Source organism: Phodopus roborovskii, unplaced genomic scaffold, assembly GCF_943737965.1.
Source record: "Phodopus roborovskii unplaced genomic scaffold, PHOROB, whole genome shotgun sequence".
NCBI lineage: Eukaryota > Metazoa > Chordata > Mammalia > Rodentia > Cricetidae > Phodopus > Phodopus roborovskii.
The window spans coordinates 8,717,544-8,741,343 of record NW_026126413.1 but is presented as its reverse complement, the minus strand read 5'-3'; the positions used below and the strand labels follow the sequence as shown (position 1 = coordinate 8,741,343).

Sequence of the window (23,800 nt, the reverse complement as noted above, 5' to 3'; positions counted from 1 at the left end):
ACTCAGGCTGAGCCTCTCTGGAGCTCGTTGCCATATCCCTTTAACTCTTCCTCGCCCCCTACCGTTATTTCATTTAGAACTGAGGCTATATTTCTCCCCAGGGCATTTAAATAATGGCAGAGACTGCTGAGTCCTTTTGCAAAACAAAGCTGAGAACAGACACAGAGCAGCAATTAGCTTTGAATTGGTTCCACAGCTCAGGTTTTTCCCCCATTTCGAAAACAGTTCCAGAGATACACTTTCTATTTAATACATGAATAGTTAGAAATTATTTATCAGTGCCTGGCTCAGCCGTTGTCAGAGAGGCTTCTTATAGTAGATGGGAACTAACACAGACCCACAACTGAACAATGTTCAGAGAGTGAGGTTTTGGAGCACTTAGTCCTAAATAGGATGTCATCATCAAAGCTCTTTCCTCGAGGCTTGGGGGACCAATACAGAACAAGAGGCAAAAAGATTGTAAGAGCCAAAAGGGATGTGTGACTCCAAGGAAACTGTCTTCCAGATAAAGCAGGACTGATGCCCATATGAACCTCGGCTTGTACAGGTTCAAGCCAGACAGGGTCCCAGAGCTGAGAGGGGGAAGTGTACATGAGCTCCCACCACTGACCAAGAAGGTATCTGCAACTGATGCCTACAGGCAAAGAGAATTAGCTCCCTCTAAGGGAGTCTCCCTGGGTAGTACACTAACCTCATATTAAGGCAGGCCCCCATGCCCAGGAGTTCCTGGCTAACACAAAGGGAAGTCAATGGTGTTTTGTAGACTTTCTGTCTTGTATTTCTTTGAACATTTTTTTTTTTTTTGGTCTTGTGCTTATATATTTTGGTTTCCTTTTTTTGTGTTTTGTGGGTTTTTGTTGTGTTGTTTCTTATTTTATATTTGTTTCCATATAAAACGGACATGGAGCTGGGGAGGTGGGAAGGATCTGAGAGGAATTGAGGGGAGAGGAAAGTGTGACCAGAATATAATGGGACTATATATATATATATATAGCAAAAATCAAAATGAAATTGCACTTTCTTTTATTATTTGAAAATTTAGTTCCTAGACTGATTACATAAACTAAATTAATCATGAAAAACACCCCCCCTTTTTTTTCCTTTGAGACAGGGTTTCCTATAGCCTAGGCTGGCCTTGAACTCAAGATGTAGCTGAAAATTGACTTGAACTCCCAGGCCTCATCCTTCTGCTTCTGGGTTGCTAAGATCACAGGCCACACCTAGGTTTTGTGGTGCTGGAGACTGACCCCAGGACTTCATACACACTAGGCAAGGACTCTACCAACAGACTTACATGCTCAGTCCTGGCATGTATTTAAGATGTTAACCTTGCAGTAAAGGTATGAGAGTGTTTTTAAACTTCTCTGTTCAGCCAAGTGCCATAGTGCATATTTATAATCTCAGCACCTGACAGACTACAGAAGAAGATTGCAATGAGTTGGAAGCCAGCCTTGGCTACATTATGAGTTTGAGCCCAGTCTCAGGAGCATAGTGAAACTCTGCCTCAGATGGGAAGAAGAGTCTCTGCCTACTGTGGTGCTTTTCCAGAACTTAGTTTTGTTGCTTCTGGGATGAAGGTGCATTTGCCATAGATCAATGTGTTCTAAGCCATTTAATAACTCCGTAGAGTCAGATTGCAATACAGACTCATGCCAAACAACTCTATTAGGATTGAACTAAAATAATAATACTAAAGCATTAACAATTCTATTTGAATGAACTTTATTCCATAAATCTTCATGAACAGGTCTATGTAATAAGCATTTTAAATCATTCACATATATATATATATACATAATTAATTACACAATTAAATTGTATTAATACATATCTATATGTATATATTTTATCTTAGCCATCATAATATTCAGTAGTGTTCAATATATTAACATACCATAATAAAAGAAAACTTGATGCTAATATGTTTGCCTTAATGAACAATATATGATTAAATTCCAAGTCAGACAACTCATCCTCTAAAATGAAGCAAGAATCACATGCAACTTAAAGGCAGAGGAAAGGGCTAACTAGGAAGCAATAGAGAGATTGGTATTAACTTTCATCATCATGATTAAACTTAACCAAACAAAGTCATTTCCAAAGTTCAGATTAACACTTCAGCTCCATAATCTATGGTACCACAAACTAAGGTACAATGTTTTAATCCTGTAGCAACAGTAACCCCAGAAAAATTGGGAGGGTAGACATTTTGTTTTAAGTTTTCTTGGCGTCGGTTGAGTCCAGCAGTTATGGTTTGATTTGCATGGTTGTGGGTCACTCATGCCCTCTTAACTCTCATGTGTAGCTTGTCAGTGCAGCTTAGAGAAGGCCTGGCCATCACAGAGCTATTCCCAGTGTCCTGCTGAGTGACTGAAAGGGAGATTTCCATAGACGTTTGTCTTCACTTTCGGCTTTGTGTTTAACTTTATTTCAGTACATCATGGTCTTGAAACTGTTGGCTCAAATTTGTTTGGTTTTGCAAAGTCTGACTTGAGTTTGCCTTCTGAGACTAATACTTTAATCTTCAATGTGGAACGATCACCATCTTTTCTTATCCAGGCCAGAGTGCGTGTGGTCCATCTCCTACAGTGACGCCACGAACTCTTCAGAAGAAGACGGTTGAGATGGGAGGAACTCGTGTAGTGTTGGATTTTTAAACTATTCCTGGGGAGGATGGGTTCTCTTTGGGTTTAAAAACAGGGAAAGAAATAATCCTAGGGATGGTGAGAGGCACAGAGGTTAAAGGTACTTGCCTGTTACTTAAGCCAGTGACCTGGGTTCATCTTGATTAAGGATGGAAAGAGAGAACCAATTCCACAAAATTGTCCTCTGACCCCCACACATGTGCCATGCACATTCACACAAACACACACATGCACACGCACACACACAATATGTAAATCATTTTTTAAATCCTACTTTCCTGTCTCCTTGTCTTCTTCAAGCCTCTCCTTTCCATTTTCACTTGAACCTCTTCCAAAGTTTCATTTCCTAAGAAATTACTAAGCTGCTTGGTGATGGTTCCCACATGGCAGCACTAGCTGGAGATGACTCAGGAAACAGGCCTCGTGAATTTTCTAGCGTGCCGTGTCCGCCCCCAATAATGCAGGAGGAAACAGTGTGCGTCTGGTCTAGAGCCCTCAGCACACACATTATCTCCCATAGCTCCTGAGGGAAACTGGTGAATGCCTTTTCTCCCTCCCTCACTTCCTGAGCTAGTGATGAAGTTTACCCTAAAGGACTACAATGCCAGAGTTGATTCTTTCCATATACTACAGCTATGTGTGGGTGTGTGATCATATACACGTGTGTTCATATGGGTGGGTACATATGGAGGTGGTGCATGTGTGCTAATAGGTGTGTGCGCGTATGTATATGGAGGTCTCCAGACAATCTCAGGTGTCATTTCTTGGATGCTGTCCACCCTGCCTTTTTTGAGACAGGATCTCTCTCATTGGCCTGGAACTTGCCATTTCAGTGAGGCTGACTGGCCAGTGAGTCCTAGGCATCCTCCTGTCTCTACCACACCAGTGCTGAAATTAGAATGGCACACTACCACTCCTGGGGTTTTTTGCTTTGTTTTGTTTTTTTGTTTTTTTAATAGGTCCCAGAGAATCAAACTCAGGTCCTTGTGCTTGCCAGCTGCGCTATCTCCATAGCCTCTCCCACGCATCTGGACTCCAGGTTTATAGCACAACACTTATCCCTATATATATAAATGAGCACTTAAATCTTGCCAATGGAATTCCAGAGGATGGAGTGATGGTTCAGCAGTTACGGGTGCACTGATCTTACAGAAGTTCTGAGTTCGGTTCCCGCCATGCATGTCAGGTAGCTCACAACTGCCTATAGCCAGCTCCAGGATGCCCTCTCTGGATTCTGAAGGCAATTGCACTCATGTGCACATACATACAGACACTATACACATAGTTAGAATTACAGTAAATCTTTTCAAAAGGGAAATCCAAGGGCTGAAGAGATGGCTCAGAGGTTAAGAGCGCTGGCTGCTCTTCCAAAGGACCCAGGTTCAATCCCCAGCATCCACATGGCAGTTCACAGCTGTGTGTAACTCCAGTTCCAGGGGATCTGACACCCTCATACACACATACATGCAGTCAAAACCCAATGTACATTACAAATGAATCTTTCTTAAAAGTAAAATTCTAAATCTTTCCTTAAAGTATTTAATGTCTACCCATAAAATTGACTTGAAGTCCCATTTAGTGTCTGCCAGCACTCTGATTGCAGCAGAATCTCCAGAATTCGCCTGGATATAAGACACTAAAAGTAATCCCATGCTATGTCACTGCTGCTGATGCTCTTTCTGAAGCCATAGTGAACTACTTAGTTCTTTCTCCTGCATACCAACCCCTCCTCCCCTCCTTCTCAGCCATGCGTCACAGCTAATACCACCCTGATGCAGTATACCCTGATGCAGTACATTCTCCAAGAGATTCTTTGCTCCTTCAATTACTGTATTTTAGTGTCTGTTTTTGTCTACATGTCTGACAAACATTGGGTATCACTGTTTCTCCTGGCACCCTGGGACAACTTGGTAGTTTGCCAAGTTCCCGAATACTTAACTACATAGCCATGGATGGCTTTTTAGTAGAGGCGGCATTTGAGTGATGAGTTATGAGACATGGCAGTAGCCAGCTAGGGTAGAGTGCTGTGGCCGGAAGGAGGGTGCTGTGAGGTTCAAGAACAGGGAATGAGATGCTACAATCAGACAAGGTCCCATCATTGGACCTAGATCCACAGTCCTGAGAAGAGAGCTTGCATTTCTTTCTAAGGTCAAATGGGAAGGATGCAACGAGACATCCGTTTCGAAATGATTGGGAGTTCTCACTAGAGAACTACTGTGGTACAGACCAAGTTGGAAGGAACGAAGCCAGATGAGACAGCAGCACAGCTGTCTGTCTAGGGCAGTGGTTCTTGACCTTCCAGGTGCTGCAAGCCTCTAATACAGTTGCCCATGCTGTGGTGACCCCGAATCATTAAATTATTTCATTGCTACTTCATAACGTTGAATCATAATGTAAATATCTGATATGCAGGATATCTGATATGCGACCGCAAAGGGGTCATGCCCCACAGGTTGAGAACCACTGGTCTCAGGGATGGCGTGGCCTGCTTGTCACCCGCCAATGCCACGTGTGGTGCTACCTGATGCTCTCTGAATAAGAACGGGGAAATGATAATAGAAGGGCACCTGGAGAGTGGTGTTGATTCCGTTCCATTGGCATTCATTGTTCCTTGATTCTCTGTCACTTTTCCAGGATCCTGAGAATGTGTCTAAAGTTCTCTGGCTGGATGAGATACAGCAAGCCATCGATGAGGCCAACGTGCATGAGAACAGAGCGAAGCAATGTAAGCCCTCCCCTTCTTTGGCTTGCCAGACCTGCCTTGTTTTTACCGTGGCTAGGCACCTGAAGTCATTCACTTTGATGGAAAGATCTGAATGCTTTTCAGTTTTCAGTCTCAGATGCATATCTAAACAAACATGTCACTTAGCTGGTTTCCAGTCATCAGATGCTATCTCCAACAAAATTTGACAGTGTGGCCAAACAAAATCCAGATAGCAAAAAAAAAAAAAAAAATGTTTTTTTTTTCCTGTTGACCCACTGAAAATGATTTCTTTGCAATAAATGTTTTTGGGTTTTTTTTTTTAATGCTTTCCATTGTTAGCAGAAGTTTTCACAGAAACAGACTGAAAGGTGGGGGAGAGGGGAGAAAGGGAGTGGAAAATGCAAAGTCAGGCTTGCAGACTGCTGTCAGCTCTTAATAGCCAAGGGCAGCTTGGTTGCATCTGATAACTGATTCTGAATCAGAGACTGATGGAGTTGGCCAAGTGTTCGTGATATTTCTATACATGAAGTTGGCTGGTAGTTACTTGTTTCTCTCTCGAGCTCTATAGATGTGAAAAGAAATTAAGTCAGTGAGATGACTCAGTGGGTAAGGGTGCTTGCTGCCAAGCGTGGGGACCCGTGTGTTTAATTCCTGGGACCCACATGGTTATAGATGACTCCCTAAGTTGTCCTCTGTTCTCCATTTGTATGCATGCACACATACACACACACACTCAGAGAGAGAGAGAGAGAGAGAGAGAGATAATGGATAAATAAATATAAGAAAAAAATTTAAGAGAGACCTAAATTGAATCATGAAAACAACCCGCAGGACCTTTTAATGGAGGACAGGCAAAGCTCCTTGAGGCAGGATGTCACTTCACTTCCAAAAAAAATAATAGTACTTTTAACCTGTTTCCCAAGAAGGACCCATCGCCCTCTGCATAGTGACTGCTGGGGGATGAGGCTGGGCGAAAGACATTAGCAGATTTTTTTTTTTCCAGTGATGCTGGCTCTGAATGAACTCTAACCCTAACAGACCAAAAGGTCACCATTTCCTCCCCAGAGCAGGAAAGTCGTGTCATCCCAGTGGAGTTTACACTTACAGTTCCTCTCCCACGCGAATCTGTGGTTGCTTGCCCCATTTTGGGATGCCATGAGGAGGAACCCTACATTGGTTCATGGTTTTAATTTGTTTGTTAGCTCTGTTATCAAAGAAGACTCTGAAATGGCTTCTAAGTTGCTACAGTAACAATCCCCCTCACATAAAATGCAATGAGACTCCTAAAAGTGTAATTTAGCCACCCACCACTCCCTGGTATGCTAGACCCTGTACCATCCTAGCAGGTTCCAGAGTGCTGTGGGAACAGCTTAGTCTTCCTCCCCAGATGCAGAGGCATCTGTAAGGGACATCTGGGCTTTGTTTCCTTGGCCTGGAAAAATGTGTTTTCTATGATCTGGATTTCAATGCCCTTAGGGACTTTGAAGTCATTCCTTCCTAAGACTCCATTGCTTAAGAGAAAAAAGAAAGAAAGAAAAAGACTCAAGAGAGATGTATAAGAGGTTTTAATTTGCATATACACTAAAGTTAGTCATGATCTGCCAAGGCATTTTAAAGAAATGAGATTATAATTTAGACACTCAACCTAAAATGTCCCCTTCTTAGAGATCCAGCCAACAGAATTATTTTATTCATTGTTTTCTTTACTCATAGCCTATGGATATTGCGTCTGTTTTTCTCATGGAGACTCATGTCCCCTTGAATATGAAAGCTAGTTTCTCAATTCATGTGGCTTTGTTGCTCTCTGCTCTCCATCAGAACTCTTCTGTACTCTGAATCCAGTCCCATGCTACAAGAGTTGCAACCCCTCCTAGAATATGCAATAATAAAATTAGATTTTTTTTTTTACAGTTAAGACCTTAAAATTCGAATGCCCTGATTTCAATGGAAATTCCATTTTACTTTTTTAAAAAAAAATCTTCCTTCTTTGCATAAAAACCAACTCTCATCGTAGGTCTGAAGCATCCTAGATGATTTAATGAAACATCTTAGATGGCCCATATATGTCATCATAGGCCAGACTGAAAAGAGAGAGAGACTAAATGCCTGTGTGTTTACTTTCACTGAAGTACCTTACCTAACATTTGAGTCCTTAGTTCAATGTTTCTCAACACTTTCCCCCACCCCAATCAGTGTATCCTAAGGAGTAAAAATTTCTCCCTAACATTTCCTCATCCTGACAATACTACAGACATGCTATATGCCTGTTAGTGTAGCATATGTAGACCCAAAGTTTACATGTTAAAGAACCATATCCTCCTGCCAGTGCATCCCTTAAAGAGAGCCCACTGGTGTGAGGGTTAAGATCTAAAGCACTCGACTTTCTGAAGGTCAGTTATCCCACATCTTCCACTATCTATGACTCTGCCACAAGGCACAGAGTAAGTGCCTACATCATCAGAACAGACATTGTGCATCCTGGACATTGGAATGAATCTGCTCGCCTCACTGGGGAGCCCTGTAACAGGCTTGAGCCAGCCCGCTCTTCCCTTACACACAATTTGAAAGGTTGTCTGCAGCAGAAGCCAGGAAACTCCAAGAGTTTGCCTCATGCTGGCATGCAGATGTCAGTAATATAATACCAAAAACCGGGGGACTTGGAGGACATGTAGTGCTAAAGAATAAACCCAAACACTCCGCGTCCTCCCAAGTATCACTTGCTCAGTATGACTCAACAAGCATTAAGCACCTACTGTGTGCCACAGTCTTGGAGTAAAATGAGGAGCAGTAAGTCCTCACCTGCTTGTTGGGGGTTTTCAGAGGCATATTTTAGATCTTCATGGAAAAGCATTCCAGTTGGTACCCGAAATTCACCCGCGTGGCAGTTCTTTGCTCATCTATGCCCAACTACTGGAAACATTTCTGTGTTCAAGAGCTTGTGCCTTCATCATACTTTTTTCAGGGAAAATTAGTTTGGCGAGTTAGTTCAATGCAACTGTCCCATGTAGTTCATGCAGAAATTCTTTGCATGTTCTTCCTACTTCCTTGAGACCGAAGACTTTTCCAGTGTCAGCTCTTCATCCTACAGAGTTTTCCTGGGAGAGAGGAAACAATGAATGAGGATAACCACAGTTAACTTCAACTAGCACGATCGCAAAGGCTCGCTGCTGTCTGTACCTGTCAATCAGCACTCAGTTTTCTGGAGATGTTCCCTGATATTGTCTGTGAGCATCTCTGGACTCACGGGGCTCCAAACTGGCAAAAGTCAACACAAAGTCCTTGTTCCATCAGCTGTATCTGCACATAATATTACCCATAATATTAGTAGCATACAAGCATAACTGGATGATTTGTTCTGACCAAAAGCAACATAAAGGAGGAAAAGGTTTATTTGGCTAATATAACCAGGTCACAATCCATCAGTGGCAGAATTTAGGACAGGAACCCAGAGGCGGACACCATGGATAAACTCTGCTTGCTGGCTTACTCTTTAGCCCCTGTTGGTTAGATTTCTTATACCACCCAGGACTAGGTATCTAGGGATAGTGCCAACCAGCGTGCTGGGTCCTTCTGCATCAATCAAGAATCAAGACAGTTTCCCCAAAGATGCCCACAGCCCAATCAGAACTTAGTAATTCCTCACCCAAGGCTATTCCTCTTAGATGCCACTAGGCTATGTCAAGTTGACAAAGCTAACTAGGACAGTCACTTAACACATGCTAGAGTTTGACATATGGATAAATGGGAAAATCCATCTTCCCCTTCTTTGTATCAAGATCTTCTTTCTAAATACAGAAAGTATTTTAATTTGGCTTCCCCTTATCACCCTTCACTTCTAAGTTAGTGTATTTACTGGTTACACAAACAGTTTCATTGGTTAGACCAGAGCATTCTTTCCTAGAAATAAAGTAGATAATACAGAATTCACCAAATTCCTTTAAGCAAGGATTTTATTTATGGAATGAGACAGAAATTTGAACGGTTTATTAAGTTTAAATTGACTCAAAATAAAGTTTCTGGACTCCCTTGACAACTCACTGTGCCTTTCTGGGAAATTTTCTTAGAGTAGTTATGACAATCTTGTCAACAATGCTAGCTTAATACAAGAGAATATTAGGATTTCTGTAACCGAATTAGTATTTTGCCTACTCTAAAATAATTGTCCTCATAAAGTGAATTCTCAAATAGAAGTTCTAGGTCAGGGCTATATGTCTACCATTGGCATGCATTCCTCATCAGTCTTCAAAACATTCCTCATGGGGTGGAGCCTCCCTGCCATGCACACTACATAGATTACATTACAGTAAGCACCACCTTCTTACCCTCATATCCACACAAGCCTAACCAGAGAGTGTTAGAGTTTACCCTCCTATCCACACAAGCCTAACCAGAGAGTGTTAGAGTTTACCCTCATATCCACATAAGCCTAACCAGAGAGTGTTAGAGTTTTAACATACAACCCAAACTGATAGGGGAATTTTGGTGGTTGGTTGCATGTATATGGTCAAACTATAAGATAGAGAAAGGGTTTAATACCAAAATACCAATGCAGTCCTAGAAGATTGAAATGTGTGTTTATATACCTTATATAAGTAAAAGGTAATGGTTAACAGAAACTTTTTCTTCATTACCCAGGGGTTTCACTGGTCGTTGATGTCAATGAGTGTTTGGATAGAAAACAATCAGAACATATCTTGTCTGTACTGAGATCCTCTACTAGTAATATCCACAACATAATCCCAGAATGTGCCAACAAGTACTACGATACCCTTGTGAAGAAAAAGGAGTCCAAGATTGACAATGGTGAGCATTTCCAAGACTTAGCACAAACATGGCATTGTGTCTATGGCAGTGTGATTGCTTAAATTTGAGACAATTATTGCTTTCACATCAATATTGCTGAAATTTTTAGCATCTGTGGCAACCGAAATGCTTTTAGGTCCTTTTTTAAAGTTGTAGTTATCTCTGCAACAGTGCATACATGGTAACATCATAAACCTGAGAAAATATATGCATAAATTTATACTTCTGGACAGCTTTATTAGCAAATAAAATTCTGCTTATCAGTCTCCTCCATCTACTTGTGAGGATGTAAATATCTACATGTAACATGCTTTACTAGTTCACTTTTGCTTTTTGTTGGCCATATTTGACTCAGGCCATCTATCTTAGTTAGGGTCTTTATTGCTGTGAAAAGATGCCATGACCATGGCAACTCTTAGAAATATAACATTTAATTGAGGAGGCATGTTTACAGTTTCAGAGGTTCAGTCCATTACCATCATAATGGGGGATATGGCGGCATGCAGGTAGACATGGTACTCGCTACATCTTGACCAGAGGCATCAGAATTCAACTGTGACACACTGGGTGATATCCTGAGTATGGAAAACCTCAAAGCCTGCCTCCACAGTGACACACGTCCTCCAGCAAGGCTACATACACCCACTCCAACAAAGCCGTGTCTCCTAAAAATGCTACTCCCTGTGAGATTATGGGAGCCAATTACAATCAAACTACCACACTATTCCCATGAAATAATTGGAGTCCAGAGTCAGTATTAGATATGTATCTTTCCCCCCTTTATGGGGTGGTGGATGGTTGTGTAGTAAGAAGCTGCCATTGAGTACTCAAAATTCATTCCATTTTACTATGTCATTTCTAGCAACTGTAACACAGACCAACTGAACACAATATATAAAATATATATTTTAACTATTTATCTTTGCTAGTTGTAGTTTGCACTGGAAACTGTATCTGGTCTATCAGACTTGACTTACCAACCTAGTCAGCTATTCCCTATCCTCATTTAACCAGAGACCTGATGAATAGTATGTTGCTGAGCTACTTGGTAAGAATGTATAAGAACTCCATTCCTCTGCAGATGTTAACAAACTGTTTTTCTTTAGTGTCTAATGAAGGTTCATGGGTCAAACTCAACCTGCAGCAGAAATATAACTACTATTACAACACAGACTCCAAAGAAGGTTCTTGGGTCCTACCTGAATCATGCTTGCCTAAAGAATCGTGGCTCACAGGAGAAGAGATTGAGGTAGGAGGTCGGAGTTTGATAGAAAACTGTGCTATATAAAAAGGAATGTGGTTGCTGGTCTGTTCTTCATCATGGAAGTGATGGAGAAGACCAATCTATTTATTTGAAGAGTGTGTGGGACAGTCTTCTTGGACTGGAGTTGAGTGTGCTGTCTTATTAAGAAGTGTTGGCACAGCCCAACCAAGAGAACCAAGTAGATCAAGGGGAAAAAATATTTGCAGCTCATCTGAGATGCTACTCTAAGAAATCAATCTTCAAGCTTCCCTTGGCAAAGTTAAGTTTTACTAATAAATAATTTGGTTTTTTGAGATAAGATTTCTCTGTGTGTAGCTTTGGCTGTCCTGGAACTCGCTCTGCAGACCAGGCTGGCCTTGAACTCACAGAAACCTGCCTGCCTCTGCCTCCCAAGTGCTAGGATTGAAGGTGTGCATCACCACTACCTAGGTTAATAATAATTTCTTAGTTGTCAATATCTTAGGCTTTTCTTTTCCCCTTTTGAGTACCACATAATGTGAGACCATTCCAAATAAAATTCATTATTCCTAGGAAGTGCTAGAATGGAAAACTCTAGCACAGATAAGTACAGCCATCTCCAGGACAGCTTTAGGAACAGACAACAGGGAAGTACAAGAACAGGATGGAAAACTGTAAATGTTTGCTTCTCTGAAACAATTGTCTTAGCATGTTCTTGTCAGCTAATGTAATTTCTGCATGTTTTGCATGTTCTAGTGTCCAAATACAATTGGGAGTATTCTGTACATGACTTGGATTCAGGTCATGTGCTCCTATCCCATTCTGACATATACTTTATACATGATACAGTAAAACTGAACTTATATTTTATCTCTAAAGATCTATTTTAATGGATCCTTGACCCATATTTGAAAGTTTTAGTTGACCATGTTTTACTTAACAAGAACAATTTCTCTGTTCTCTCACATCCCTTATAAGAAAATACCTATCTGAGCTTGATAGAAACAATGCATCAATTAGTCTATACATTGTGGTTGGCTGTTAGAACATTGCCACAGTAAATGCAGGAAGAAGACCATTCAGGTGTATCTTTGTTGGCTTCCTTTGTCTAATGTTCTTTCCCCTTGTATGGAACATTGACCAAAGTTTAAGAGCATAGGTGAGTTCTACTGTCTGCCTAGTCCACCTTAGTCTGAATTCATTCCCAAGTACACACTATGCTGTTGTTTTATGTGTACAAGGCTCAGTTCTAAATATTTGCAAGGAAGAAAGAAAAGCAACTTAAGAGTAAAGCCATAGCAAACATTGCTTCAAAAAGCCCATTTGGGGTGTGTGTGTGTGTGTGTGTATGTATGTGTGTGTGTGTGTGTTCTCCCACCTCCCACCCTATGTAAAGGAGTGAAAGAAACAGTTTGGCAAGAAACTGATCCCTTTGTGACCAGATCTGTGTCTTAAGGACTTGAAAATAAATAGATAATCCCTAGAAAGTTTCCTTTAAAAAAAGAAGAAGAAGAAAAGAAAAGAAAAAAAAAGCAAAAGCAAACAAAAAAAAAAGAAAAGAAAAGAAAGAAAGAAAGAAAACTAAGAATTAAGCTATAAGTAGATGGTTGGGTAGCTCTTGCTAGAACAGCCTTCTCCATGGGATCCTTTGTGTTAGGAGACATTGGTATGTGGTAGTGGAGAATGGAGTAGATAAAGTTAGAGTGATGTGTAAGTGGACTCAACCCTCTTGTGATAGTCAGATGCCAGAAGAAAGTTACAGCTAGAAATAATCTTTCCCAAAGAATGAACAGCACTACAAACAGGTCTTCTGGGAGCATGAACATAGCATGTTTCTGTCCAAGGCACTGCAAATCAGTTTGATCACTATATCATCTTCAGAGTACTATTGCCTTCAATGTTCCTAAGTGGGGGAAATGAGGCATAGAGTGGATGAAGGCGCTTGAGTTAATTCTACAGCTTACACAGGATGTGTCAATAATACAGAGGCCTTTTCCTGGTGCTTCCGGTTTCTAATCTCATGTGTTATCACATGCCCATTGCTCTGGAATTGATAATACAAGATGCAGCCTGAGAAACATTTATTGTGGCATAGACAATGAGTGATGCTTCCTAAGGGGAAAGGCTTGGGAAAGAATGCTCAACAAGATTGCCTTGGACTCAAGACATAAGACTTGCTGATGAACCCAAGTGTTAGGATATGTTCAGAGAGAATATATTGTTAATAACCATTCTGTCTTGGAGAAGAAAAAATGTAACACTTAAATATAGGTCATATTAGCATCATTAAAAATCAGTAGCTATTGGGTGCAATGGCACACACCGTTAGTCCCAACACTTGGGAGATAGAGACAGATGGGTCTCCGTGAATCTGAGGTCATCCTGCTCTATGGACTACAGACCAGCCAAGACTATCTAATAAGACCCTGTCTCAAAATATAAAAATAAGAGTAGTCTCAGAGATCCAGCCATATAGAAATATGTGCTGGGGGGCAGGGGAATTGGCCTGAATCTGAAGATGTTTAATGACAAAATGAAAATTGTTTAATGAAAATGAGAAGAAAAAAAACCTGAAGGACATTTTTATTAACTAATTGCAGTTATTCAGAAAGTGCTTATAAATTTTTGGCAAAGAATATGAGAGCATTGAATGATCCATGCTGATTTTTTTTCAGATCCCATGCCAGGACTGAAAAGACATGCCACACTGTAAAGAAGCAGCATTGTAGAGTTAAAAGTTGAACTAAAAAAAACATGGCGCATGTGGCATGCAAAGATGCCCAGACACTTTTTGTTACATTGAGTGTCCATCTATTATTGAGTTATCAAATGGTGGGGGGGGGTCTCTGCCTTTTAACATGAATAACCTGGAGTTAATGTCCTTATTCAAGGACTACATTTGCATATGTCTCCTTTTGAAGTTTTCTAGACATCTGTAAATAGTTTTCCTTCTTACTGCTTAATGAACCAATAGCAGCTGGGTGCGGGGTTGCTAAAGCAGAGGCTCCAGCTGGGAGTGACTCCTGTCTTTGCATCTATTCAAGAGTGAAGGAAAACCCCATCAGGAGCCCACATGAAAATTTCCCATAATCCCCTTCTTCTTTTTCGCCATTTCTCTGGACTTTCTGTCTGTCCTTGATAGCATTTGTCTATCCTCTCGCACCTGCTTTTGACCTCCAATACCTGACTTTCCATGGAACATCCTGCGGCTGGGGAAGGGGAAGGAAGAGCCCAGGACTTAATGGTCACTGCAATTTCCCCTGTCCCAATAGGCTGAGGAAGTTGGGGGCAATGGCTATTCTTCTAACAGTCAACCTTGACCCTTTTGCAGTCTGTGGAGCGCAGGCCATCATCGTGTGAGATCATCCCACACCTTCTTATGCCACTTTGCCACCAAGCTCAGGATGTGGAACAAAAATTGTGTCACTAGAAAGAAACTAAGCCAGCTCATCCCTTGGCTCCTGTTAAATTTGTCTTTAACCCAACTGTCCATTTCCTTTCCTAAAAGCTGCTATTTCCAAAAGCTGTTCTCTCTGTTCCTTTCACCTGATGTGTGGTGAGTAACCGTAAGACATATCTCTTGCCAGGACGTCATTGAGGAAGTCACAGCAAATTACATCCGCGAGAACATATGGTTCGCTTCGGAAGAAATGCTTAGCCGCTTTGAATCCACAAGCTCAGGACCCATCCTTAGGGAAGAGTTTGAAGCTAGGAAATCATTCTTATATGACCAAGTAGAGAATGTGGTGAAAATACAGGTATGTGAATAACCTTCCACAGTTGCAGCAAATTGTTCTATCTTCTGCAAATGCTTTCTTTGAAAATAGACTGGTCAGCTACCAGCATTCTAACAGGCAGTGCTGAATGCAGACTCCCCCGTGGCTGGTGCCCTGTCTTAGGAAGAATTTCTCCTCTGGATCCTCTCTTTAAAAATTGTGATACAACAACAAAAATGCATGACTTGAGCTTTCCAAGGGAGGAGGAGAACTTGTCAGATTTAGATATGTTCTTTCATCACCCTCTACTACCTGCCACACAGGCTTCCCAAGTCTGCCTCTGTATCCCTTTCTCCAGAGGCTAACATGAGCATGTCACTGGTTGGCCAAGTTTGAAGGACTTGCCTTCAACCGCTATCTCTGAGACTTCCTAAACTGGAGACATTTCAGTGGAAGATCTTCTCTTTTGCAGTTGGTGAAATGCTTTGCTTCCTGTACCTAGGATTTGGAACTGCCATTGACCTGATCTTCTTGTATCTTGCATAAGTGTTGTTGGAGTGTTTTATTTTCTCAAGATGTCAGCAGGACCAAAATGGCTTTTTTTTTTTTTTTTTAAGAAATTTCTGTTGTAAACTTGACACTTGGGTTTTCTATGTGAGTCAGTAAGTTTCCAGTTCAAAATACTTCTAGCTTATGTGTTGTAAATGCCAATAAAAGCTAAGACTCCAATTTTGCACAAAATTCTAAGTGTCAGCCAGTGTGATACAACTTGGACCAGCCTTGTACTTTCCAGTCTTGGAACAATGTTGCAGTTGGAAATCCTGCTAAAGAATCCACCATTAGAGATTGTCCTTTTTATTCCAACCCAGTGCTAAAGTCAGAAGAGAGCTGAGAAAGGGAAGAAATAATCTTAGGGCCTTGCTCCTACACCACCAACAGTGTTTCAAGACTGAAGATCATGCCATCAAATTTGAAACTCATCCACCATGCCTTCTTTCCTTCCATCTGGCATTTTTCCAGCAGTGAAGGCATGAGGTAATTACACTCATGTAACCCAGAAATGAATACACTGACCCATAAAATGGAAACACCAAGAACCAAAAGCATCCTGTTAATCTAGTGCCTCGCCGAAGTTGCTAATGGCAGCCACATCAAAGAAATACTGGAAGGTTCCCCTTCATAAAACAGCTCAAGCTTTCTGGACAGTTAACCGGCCCCAGACATATATCCTTGACAATTTTAGAGGGAAATACAGAAGCAAATCTTCTTGGCTCAAGCCAGCCAGATCCAGGCTATCCTTGGAATTCATCAGAAGGTGTCCAGTCCAACACGGAGGGAAGCCAAAGAGAATCTGTTTGTATTTTTGTTTTCAGTACTAGCAATTAAGCCCACTGACTTGTATATGCTAGGCAAGCACTCTGAGCTATATCCCCAACAAACCATCCAGTTTTAGAACAATTAGAAGTCCTGGATAGAATTGCTTAAGTGTAGGACTGGGTGTATGGCTCAGTGGTTGAGTGTTTATCAGCAATCCTGAGGCTCTGGGTCCAATCCCAACACCAAAACAAACAAAAAGCAAAAATTTGAAAATGAGTAAACAAGAAAAGGTCATAATACATATGTTAAGGAAAATGTATTTATACCATATAGAAAATGAGCATAATTTGTAAAAAAAAAAAAAAAAAAAAGTAGGTGAAGTAAACATCGAATGATATTCTTCCAGAAGAAAATTTTATTAAATTTCTCAAGGAATTTAATGTTGAGACTGTGTATGTAGGTGTGTGGGGAGACGTGTGGATGGATCAGTAACAATCATGGCGAACAAAAGAAATTGTGACATCATCACGTTTAAAGAATGAAAGTGCAGTTGGGCAATGGTGGCGCACACCTTTAATCCCAGACTCAGGAGGCAGAGCCAGGCAGATCTCTGAGTTCGAGGCCAGCCTGGTCTACGGAGCGAGTTTCAGGACAGGCTCCAAAGCCACAGAGAAACCCTGTCTCGTGGGGAAAAAAGGGGGGGTGGGGTGAAAGTGCAGAATGAAAAACAGTCATTGGAAAGAACTGAAACGGGCCTGAAGAGTTGGAATTAACAGAGAGCTAAGAGAAAGAGTCGCTGACTTAAGATAAATTTCCTTGTGTAAAAATTCTAATGCCCTGCAGGATTGTGAGGCTTGAGTGGGTGGGATAATTCACACTGAAGACATTCCCCAGTTGCTGCTCTGAAGTGTTCAGTATGTGATGAGGTAACAGAGATGACTCAGGACAGATGGCGGGGATCAATTAAGATCATGGGTGTTTCAGTGAGACTAGATCAAAACAAGATTTTATCAAACAGGACAAACATAACTACAGTGGAAAATTTTCCCTTGAACTACTGAAAACGGGGAAGGATGTGGCAATGACTAATATCAAAAGCTAGCCCTGGGCTGGGGAGATGGCTTATCACTTAAGGGCACTGCTGCTCTTCCAGAGGACTCGAGTTTGGGTCCCAGCACCCATGTTGTATGGTTCATTTCTGCCTGGTGCTACAGCTCCAGGAGACCCAACACCTTATCTTTGCCACTACAGATACCCACACACATGTGGCATACCCACACACAAGTAAAACATAAATGAAAACGCCTAGCCCTGGGAGTGGCTGGCTGACTGAACTTCAGGCAAGGACGGCCTCAAGCGTCCAGGCAAAGAGAAGGAAGCGCTTGAGAGCACAAGGCGTGCACAGTAGGGAAGTCCCCTTTGGGTGGTTGCTCATCGTGCCGGCCTCGTAGGCTTAGCTTCCTGGGTTGCGGGACTTTGGAAGGAGGAGGAGAAGAACTGTCCAGCTTCCTAGCTACCCTATATCACGATCTTTAGATGTCATTAGCTTTCTGGGTACACATCATCAAGCAAGACAGCTGCCTCAGTGGGCGCAGTATTCTGGAATTAACACTGAAAATAAAGGAAAGGGGCCATCTCCAGTATTTCAACTCCACACACTAAATATATTTATAGTCCCAGGAAACAGGATAAGGTGGCTACTATAAATTTCCAACAAGTTCCCATAGCAGCTGACAGAATGAGTTTACCCTAAAAAGCTGTTTCTAACTGCCTTTATGTTTACTTCATAACAGCTTCTTTATAACATTGTTATACCCATACTTGTACCAGACCTTTTTTTTTTTTTTTTTTTTTTTTTTTTTTTTTTTGAGCCACCAGCCAGCTTCCAAATCATGACATGGAGATTTACTATTAGTTTTTAATGCTTGGCCTTAGCTTATGCTCATTTCAGGCTAGCTTTTTTAAATTAACGTGTTTCTCTTCATCTACATTTTGCCTTGGGGCTTTTTACCTTTCCTTCTGTATACCCTGCTCTGTGTCTACTGGCTGGCAGCTGCCTGGCTAGCCCCAGACATCTCCCTCACTCTCTCTCTCTCCCTCATTCTCTCTTCCTCCTCCTCTCTGTTTGTTTGGAGCCTAGATTTCTCCTATCTATTCTCACTGCCCGGCAGCCCTGCTTATCCCTCTCCTGCCTAGCTATTGGCTGTTCATCTCTTTATTAGAACAAGCTGGTGACTTAGGCAGGCAAGGTGAAACAGCAACACCTCTTTTCATAGTTAAACAAATCCATCAGAAACAAATATAACACATCCTTAGGTCATTAAACAAATACAGCAGAATCAAATGTAACACATCTTTACATTTTCATAAAGGCAGCAGAAATAAATGTAACACGCCTTTACGTAGTTAAAATGATGCTCCACAGCATAAACAAATGTCCCCTTACATAGTTAGTATTCCACAACACATACTTATTGTTCATCAGAAGAACTTTCAGTTTATGACTATAAGGATGGACTCTGTTGTTAACACAGAATTAGACAAGCCAGACCTACTGGAATGGAAACTTCAAAGCTGAAAGATGTAGAATTCTGACAAAATAAATATAAGGTATATAGTATTTCTGCTTCTGTATGGATCAAAATCTATACAGAATTTAGCTCAGCCACCTTTGTTTAGGAAGTAGCAATGAATACTTCTAATGGAAAGTTTCTGGGGAAGTCTACACAAATAGCTGATTATGAGATGAAGCCTGATTCCATAATCTTGCAAATAGTGAGTATTGAATCACCACAATAAATAATTCAGAGTGGACAAGGAAAGTGGCTCCAGGTTGGATGCTATATGAATATTACAGGTTAGTTCCTCGTGTTTGTGAATTTGAGTTGGTAGAGATGAATGGTATTTCTGAACTTGAGTTAATACTGGAAAAGCAGAAATTGAGCTTGAGCTGATGCCAGTTTTGTTTTTTTCTTTGAGTATGGATCAAGGATGTGTAGTACATAGTCACATAATTGTACCTGCACCACCCACCAAGATGTATGAAGTGTTCAGAGCTTAGGCGTGTGACGGCAACACTGCTGTGGAATCCCAGCGATTAGAACATTTTTGTGTCACTGAACCATTTTTGTGAATAACTATTGATGACATCAGTTTTTTCTCTCATCTCAGAAGTGCCACATTGCCACAAATCCCATGGTGGCGTTCCCAGATGGGCACTTGACTAAGAACTCTTTAGCTGTGGTTGTTTATATCTTTACTACTCTGTGTGAGCCACATTCCAGCATGATCATTGCAGGAAGCCTCTGAGAAATGTAGAATCACAAGCTCCTATGGTCCTGTTGAATCCAGCCTGTGTGTGCTATCAAAATCCTCATACCATTTGCTGTCCTGTTTAGAAGATCACCTTTTCCATAAAAGGAAATGCCTATGTTCATCTCAACTGATATTTCCAAGTCATTGGCAAAATTGTAAACCCATCTCTGAATATTTTTAAGGGTTGTATTGAAGTCTTGGAGGTTTGATTTTGGTTTGGTTTGTTTTTTGGGATTTTTTAAAAATTTTCAGTTTTAGTTTAAACTTTATTTGTACAGGTCTTTTGCATGAATGTATTATGTACCATGTGTTTGCTCATGCTCCTAGACTCCAGAAGAGGGCATCAGATCCCTTGCTACTGGAGTTAAAAATGGTTGTTGAGCTCCTAAAACTGAGAAGCATCTGTAAAGCAAAGACAAAACAGCTCCCTACAGAATGGGAAAAGATCTTCATCAACCCCTCATCTGACAGAGAGCTGATCTCCAAAATATACAAAGAACTCAAGAAACTAGAAAGCAAATTACCAAATAAGACAATTTTAAAAATGGGGTGCAGATCTAAATAGAGAATTCTCAACAGAAAACTCTCAAATGGCAGAAAGACACTTAAGGAAATGCTCAACATCCTTAGTCATCAGGGAAATGCAAATCAAAACCACTCTGAGATTCTATCTTACTCCTATCAGAATAGCTAACACCAATGACAGCTATGCTGGAGAGGATGTGGAGAAAGGGAAACTCCTCCATTGCTGGTGGGAGTGCAATCTTGTACAGCCCCTGTGGAAATCAGTATGGCGATTTCTCCGAAAATTAAGGATCAACCTACCTCAAGACGCTGCAATACCACTGTTGGGCATATACCCGAAGGAGGCACATTCACACCACAAGGACATTTGCTCAACTATGTTCATAGCAACATTATTTCTAACAGTTAGATCTTGGAAACAACCTAGATGCCCCTCAACTGAAGAATGGATAAAGAAAATGTGGTATATTTACACAGTGGAGTACTACTCAGCAGTAAGAAACAATGACATCCTAAAATTCACAGGCAAATGGACAGAACTAGAAAAAAAAAAAAAATCTTGAGTGAGGTAACCTAAAGCCAGAAAGACAAATACAGTATGTACTCACTCATTAGTGGATACCAGACATAAAGCAAAAGATACCCAGCCTACAAGCCATAAGCCCAGAGAAGCTTGAACCCTCTTCCAGAAACAGATGGAAGCAGATGGGGAAATGCACAACTAACCAATGAGCAAGCTCCTGGAGTATAATCATAGTGAGAGAGGCGCTATAATATGAACAAAGGAGTCAAGACCATGATGGGGAAACCCACAGAATCAGCTGACCCGAGCTGGTGAGAGATCACTGACTCAGGTCTGACAAATGGGGACCGAACTAGACTCCCTTAATATAGGTGACCATGGTGCTACTGAGACAACATATGAGGCCACTGGCAGTGTGTCCAAGACCTAACGCTAATGCCCAAACTGACCGAGCGGAGCCCCTTCCATATGGAGGGCACCTTGCTCAGCCTGGACAAGGGTGTGGGAGGTGGAGCAGATGGGAGTAGGGAGGTAGAGGAAACTGGGATTGGAATGCAAACAATTAATTAATAAAAAATTTTAAATGGTTGTTGAGCCCCCATGTGGGTGCTGAAAATCAAACCTGACTCCTCTGGAAAAGCAAATGATGCTCTTATCTCCTGAACCATCTCTCCAGCCTGGGTTTTTGTTTGCTTTTGTTTTGTTTTTTAGAGCCTGACATCTTCAGAATGATGAACTGTACAGTTCAGACATTAAGTATGTTTCTACTTTTCAATCTATCCCAAAATACAATGCTATAATTTTGTTCCTTTATTTCTTTTTAGTTTATTCATGTTTGAGTGAATTAATATCTGGCTAATATGAATAACATCTTTAATAGGCTTTCATTTATTTTTGACATTTAGAATAAATTTCAACTTGTAACCAGCCCATGGATCCCTTTGTGCTATAACTACTTTTTTTTTTTTTTTTTTTTTTTTTTTTTTTTAGTTTTTTGAGACAGGGTTTCCCTGAATAGCTCTGGCTGTCCTGAAACTCACTCTGTAGACCAGGCTGGCCTCCCTAGTGCTAGAATTAAAGGCAAGTGCCACCACTGCCTGGCTACATGTCTAGTTTTTAAAATATTTTTTTAATCTAGGCATAATGCCACATACCTACAATCCCAGCACTTGGGAGAATGATGCCAGAGGATTGTGAGTTCAGGGCTAACCTGAACTACATTATCTTATCCCTAAACTAATAGAAGATCATGCACTCTGTTAAAAATAAATTCATGTGACTGTAATAATATTGAAAATGGGCCTGCAGGAAGACTCAGTGGTAAAGATGCAGGCTGCCAGGACACATCTGGTAGGAGGGAGAACTGGCTCCTCCAAGCTACGCACACACACATTAATAACTATATAAGTGTAGTATAGAAAACTATGAAACTTTGGGAACTTTAAGTTTGCTTAGCTTTGACTTCCATTACCAAGGAAATAGGATGCATGTTTTCCCTTTCCCTTGAGTCTAAGGTGGTTTGCTGAAAGAAAAAAAAAAATGGTGACAGCTTACTGTCCCTTAATAGGGAATTAAGTTGTAGTCAATCTATACTTTCTAAAGCAAAGCAGCCGATTAGAAGAGATTTTGATCTACACAGAAGCAGAATACTATTTGCCTTACATCCTTCCCTCTCAGCTTTGTGGTTTCCATTCCAGTATGTCTGCTTTGTCTAATCCATGTTCACTAAATGGTTCATAGATGTGTTAAGTAGAAGCATTTCATATAACTTGGAGGAGAAAGCAAACCTTGGCATGTTGTTGGATCTCATTTTATCAAAAGGAAGAAAGTGATGTATAAATAATGGCATCCTTGTATTTTAATGTATAATGATGTTTATGTGGGTAGAATGGTGTACAGTTTTAAGAAATGCACATAGTAAAAAGTTAATAGTTCACTTTGGAAATAGTGGCAGATATAAAAATAATTCTTATTTCGATGTGAGAATATACGAAATGATAAATGGTTGATTATAACATATTATAGGGATTCAGAGTCACAGGTAAGTGAAGTATCCTCCCTCCTAGTCTAGCCCACCATAGACTACTGTTACAGTAAAGATAATCATTTATTAATCACTATTTTCAAGCATTTTATATTCCTACCAAATAATACTATTAATAGAACCCAGTTAATACTATGAGAAGGATTCCTCTTACTGTCCCCTTTTGTCACCCAAGGCCCTGGTAAAACTCAAGCTTTCGAGTAGAAAACTGAGTGCCCAACTGGCCACTGACTTCCCTTTATCTGCCTGCCCCAACTCTGGTATGTCTCACGCATTAGCTGGTGCGTTCTGCGCTCCTCCCCCCACCCCCACAGTTAAATGTCCACCACTGGACATGGTGCCCAGAGAAGTCCTGGAGGGGCCGGCTCCTGCTAGTGTCCCATCTCAGTAACTCCTGAGACTTGTTCTATGCTTGCAGCTTCCAAAGCAACTGTGGGAAACTGTCGCTCATCAGTCACTCTTAACTTCCTCTTCCCCCCAGGCTTTCTGGAAAGGGTGTAAGCAACGTCAGGAATATCTGAACAGACAGCAAGTGTTTGCTGGTAATGTTGATTCTGTTGTGAAGGTCAGTATCATTTTCGGTCATATTAAGTGCTTGGCTGACACATTTCCTCTCACTTTACCCTGAATCAGGAAGACAAAGCAGTTAAACATAGATGCCTAAGCCTTGAAAGTCAGTCCTGGGGGGCTGGAGAGATGGCTCAGAGATTTAAGAGCATCAGCTCCTGAGTTCAATTCCCAGCAACCACATGGTGGCTCACAACCATCTGTACCTTCTTCTGGCCTAAAGGCATACATGCAGACATAAGAAATAATTATATCTTTAAAAAAAAAAAAAGTTGTCCTGGGTTTGGAGCATCTTCAGTCGAGTTAATGGATCACTGTGATGACCTCACATCCTTTATGTGGTTAAGGGAATTGAATGTGAAAGTGTTTGTTGTGTAGAACATCCAAAAGCTGGGATCATCTCCCTGCTCTATCCAGTC

General features: G+C 41.1%; 1 protein-coding gene across 1 annotated transcript in view; it reads left to right on the top strand.

Moving 5' to 3' along the window:
• Iqgap2 (IQ motif containing GTPase activating protein 2) overlaps nucleotides 1–23,800 on the top strand; it is a 258,214-nt gene that overhangs the window by 188,674 nt on the left and 45,740 nt on the right. Inside the window, exons 14-18 of the mRNA XM_051183006.1 lie at nucleotides 5,280–5,370; nucleotides 9,985–10,152; nucleotides 11,259–11,401; nucleotides 14,962–15,132; nucleotides 23,296–23,379. Of these exons, the coding sequence (XP_051038963.1) occupies nucleotides 5,280–5,370; nucleotides 9,985–10,152; nucleotides 11,259–11,401; nucleotides 14,962–15,132; nucleotides 23,296–23,379 (657 nt within the window). The remainder of the gene's footprint in view (nucleotides 1–5,279; nucleotides 5,371–9,984; nucleotides 10,153–11,258; nucleotides 11,402–14,961; nucleotides 15,133–23,295; nucleotides 23,380–23,800) is intronic.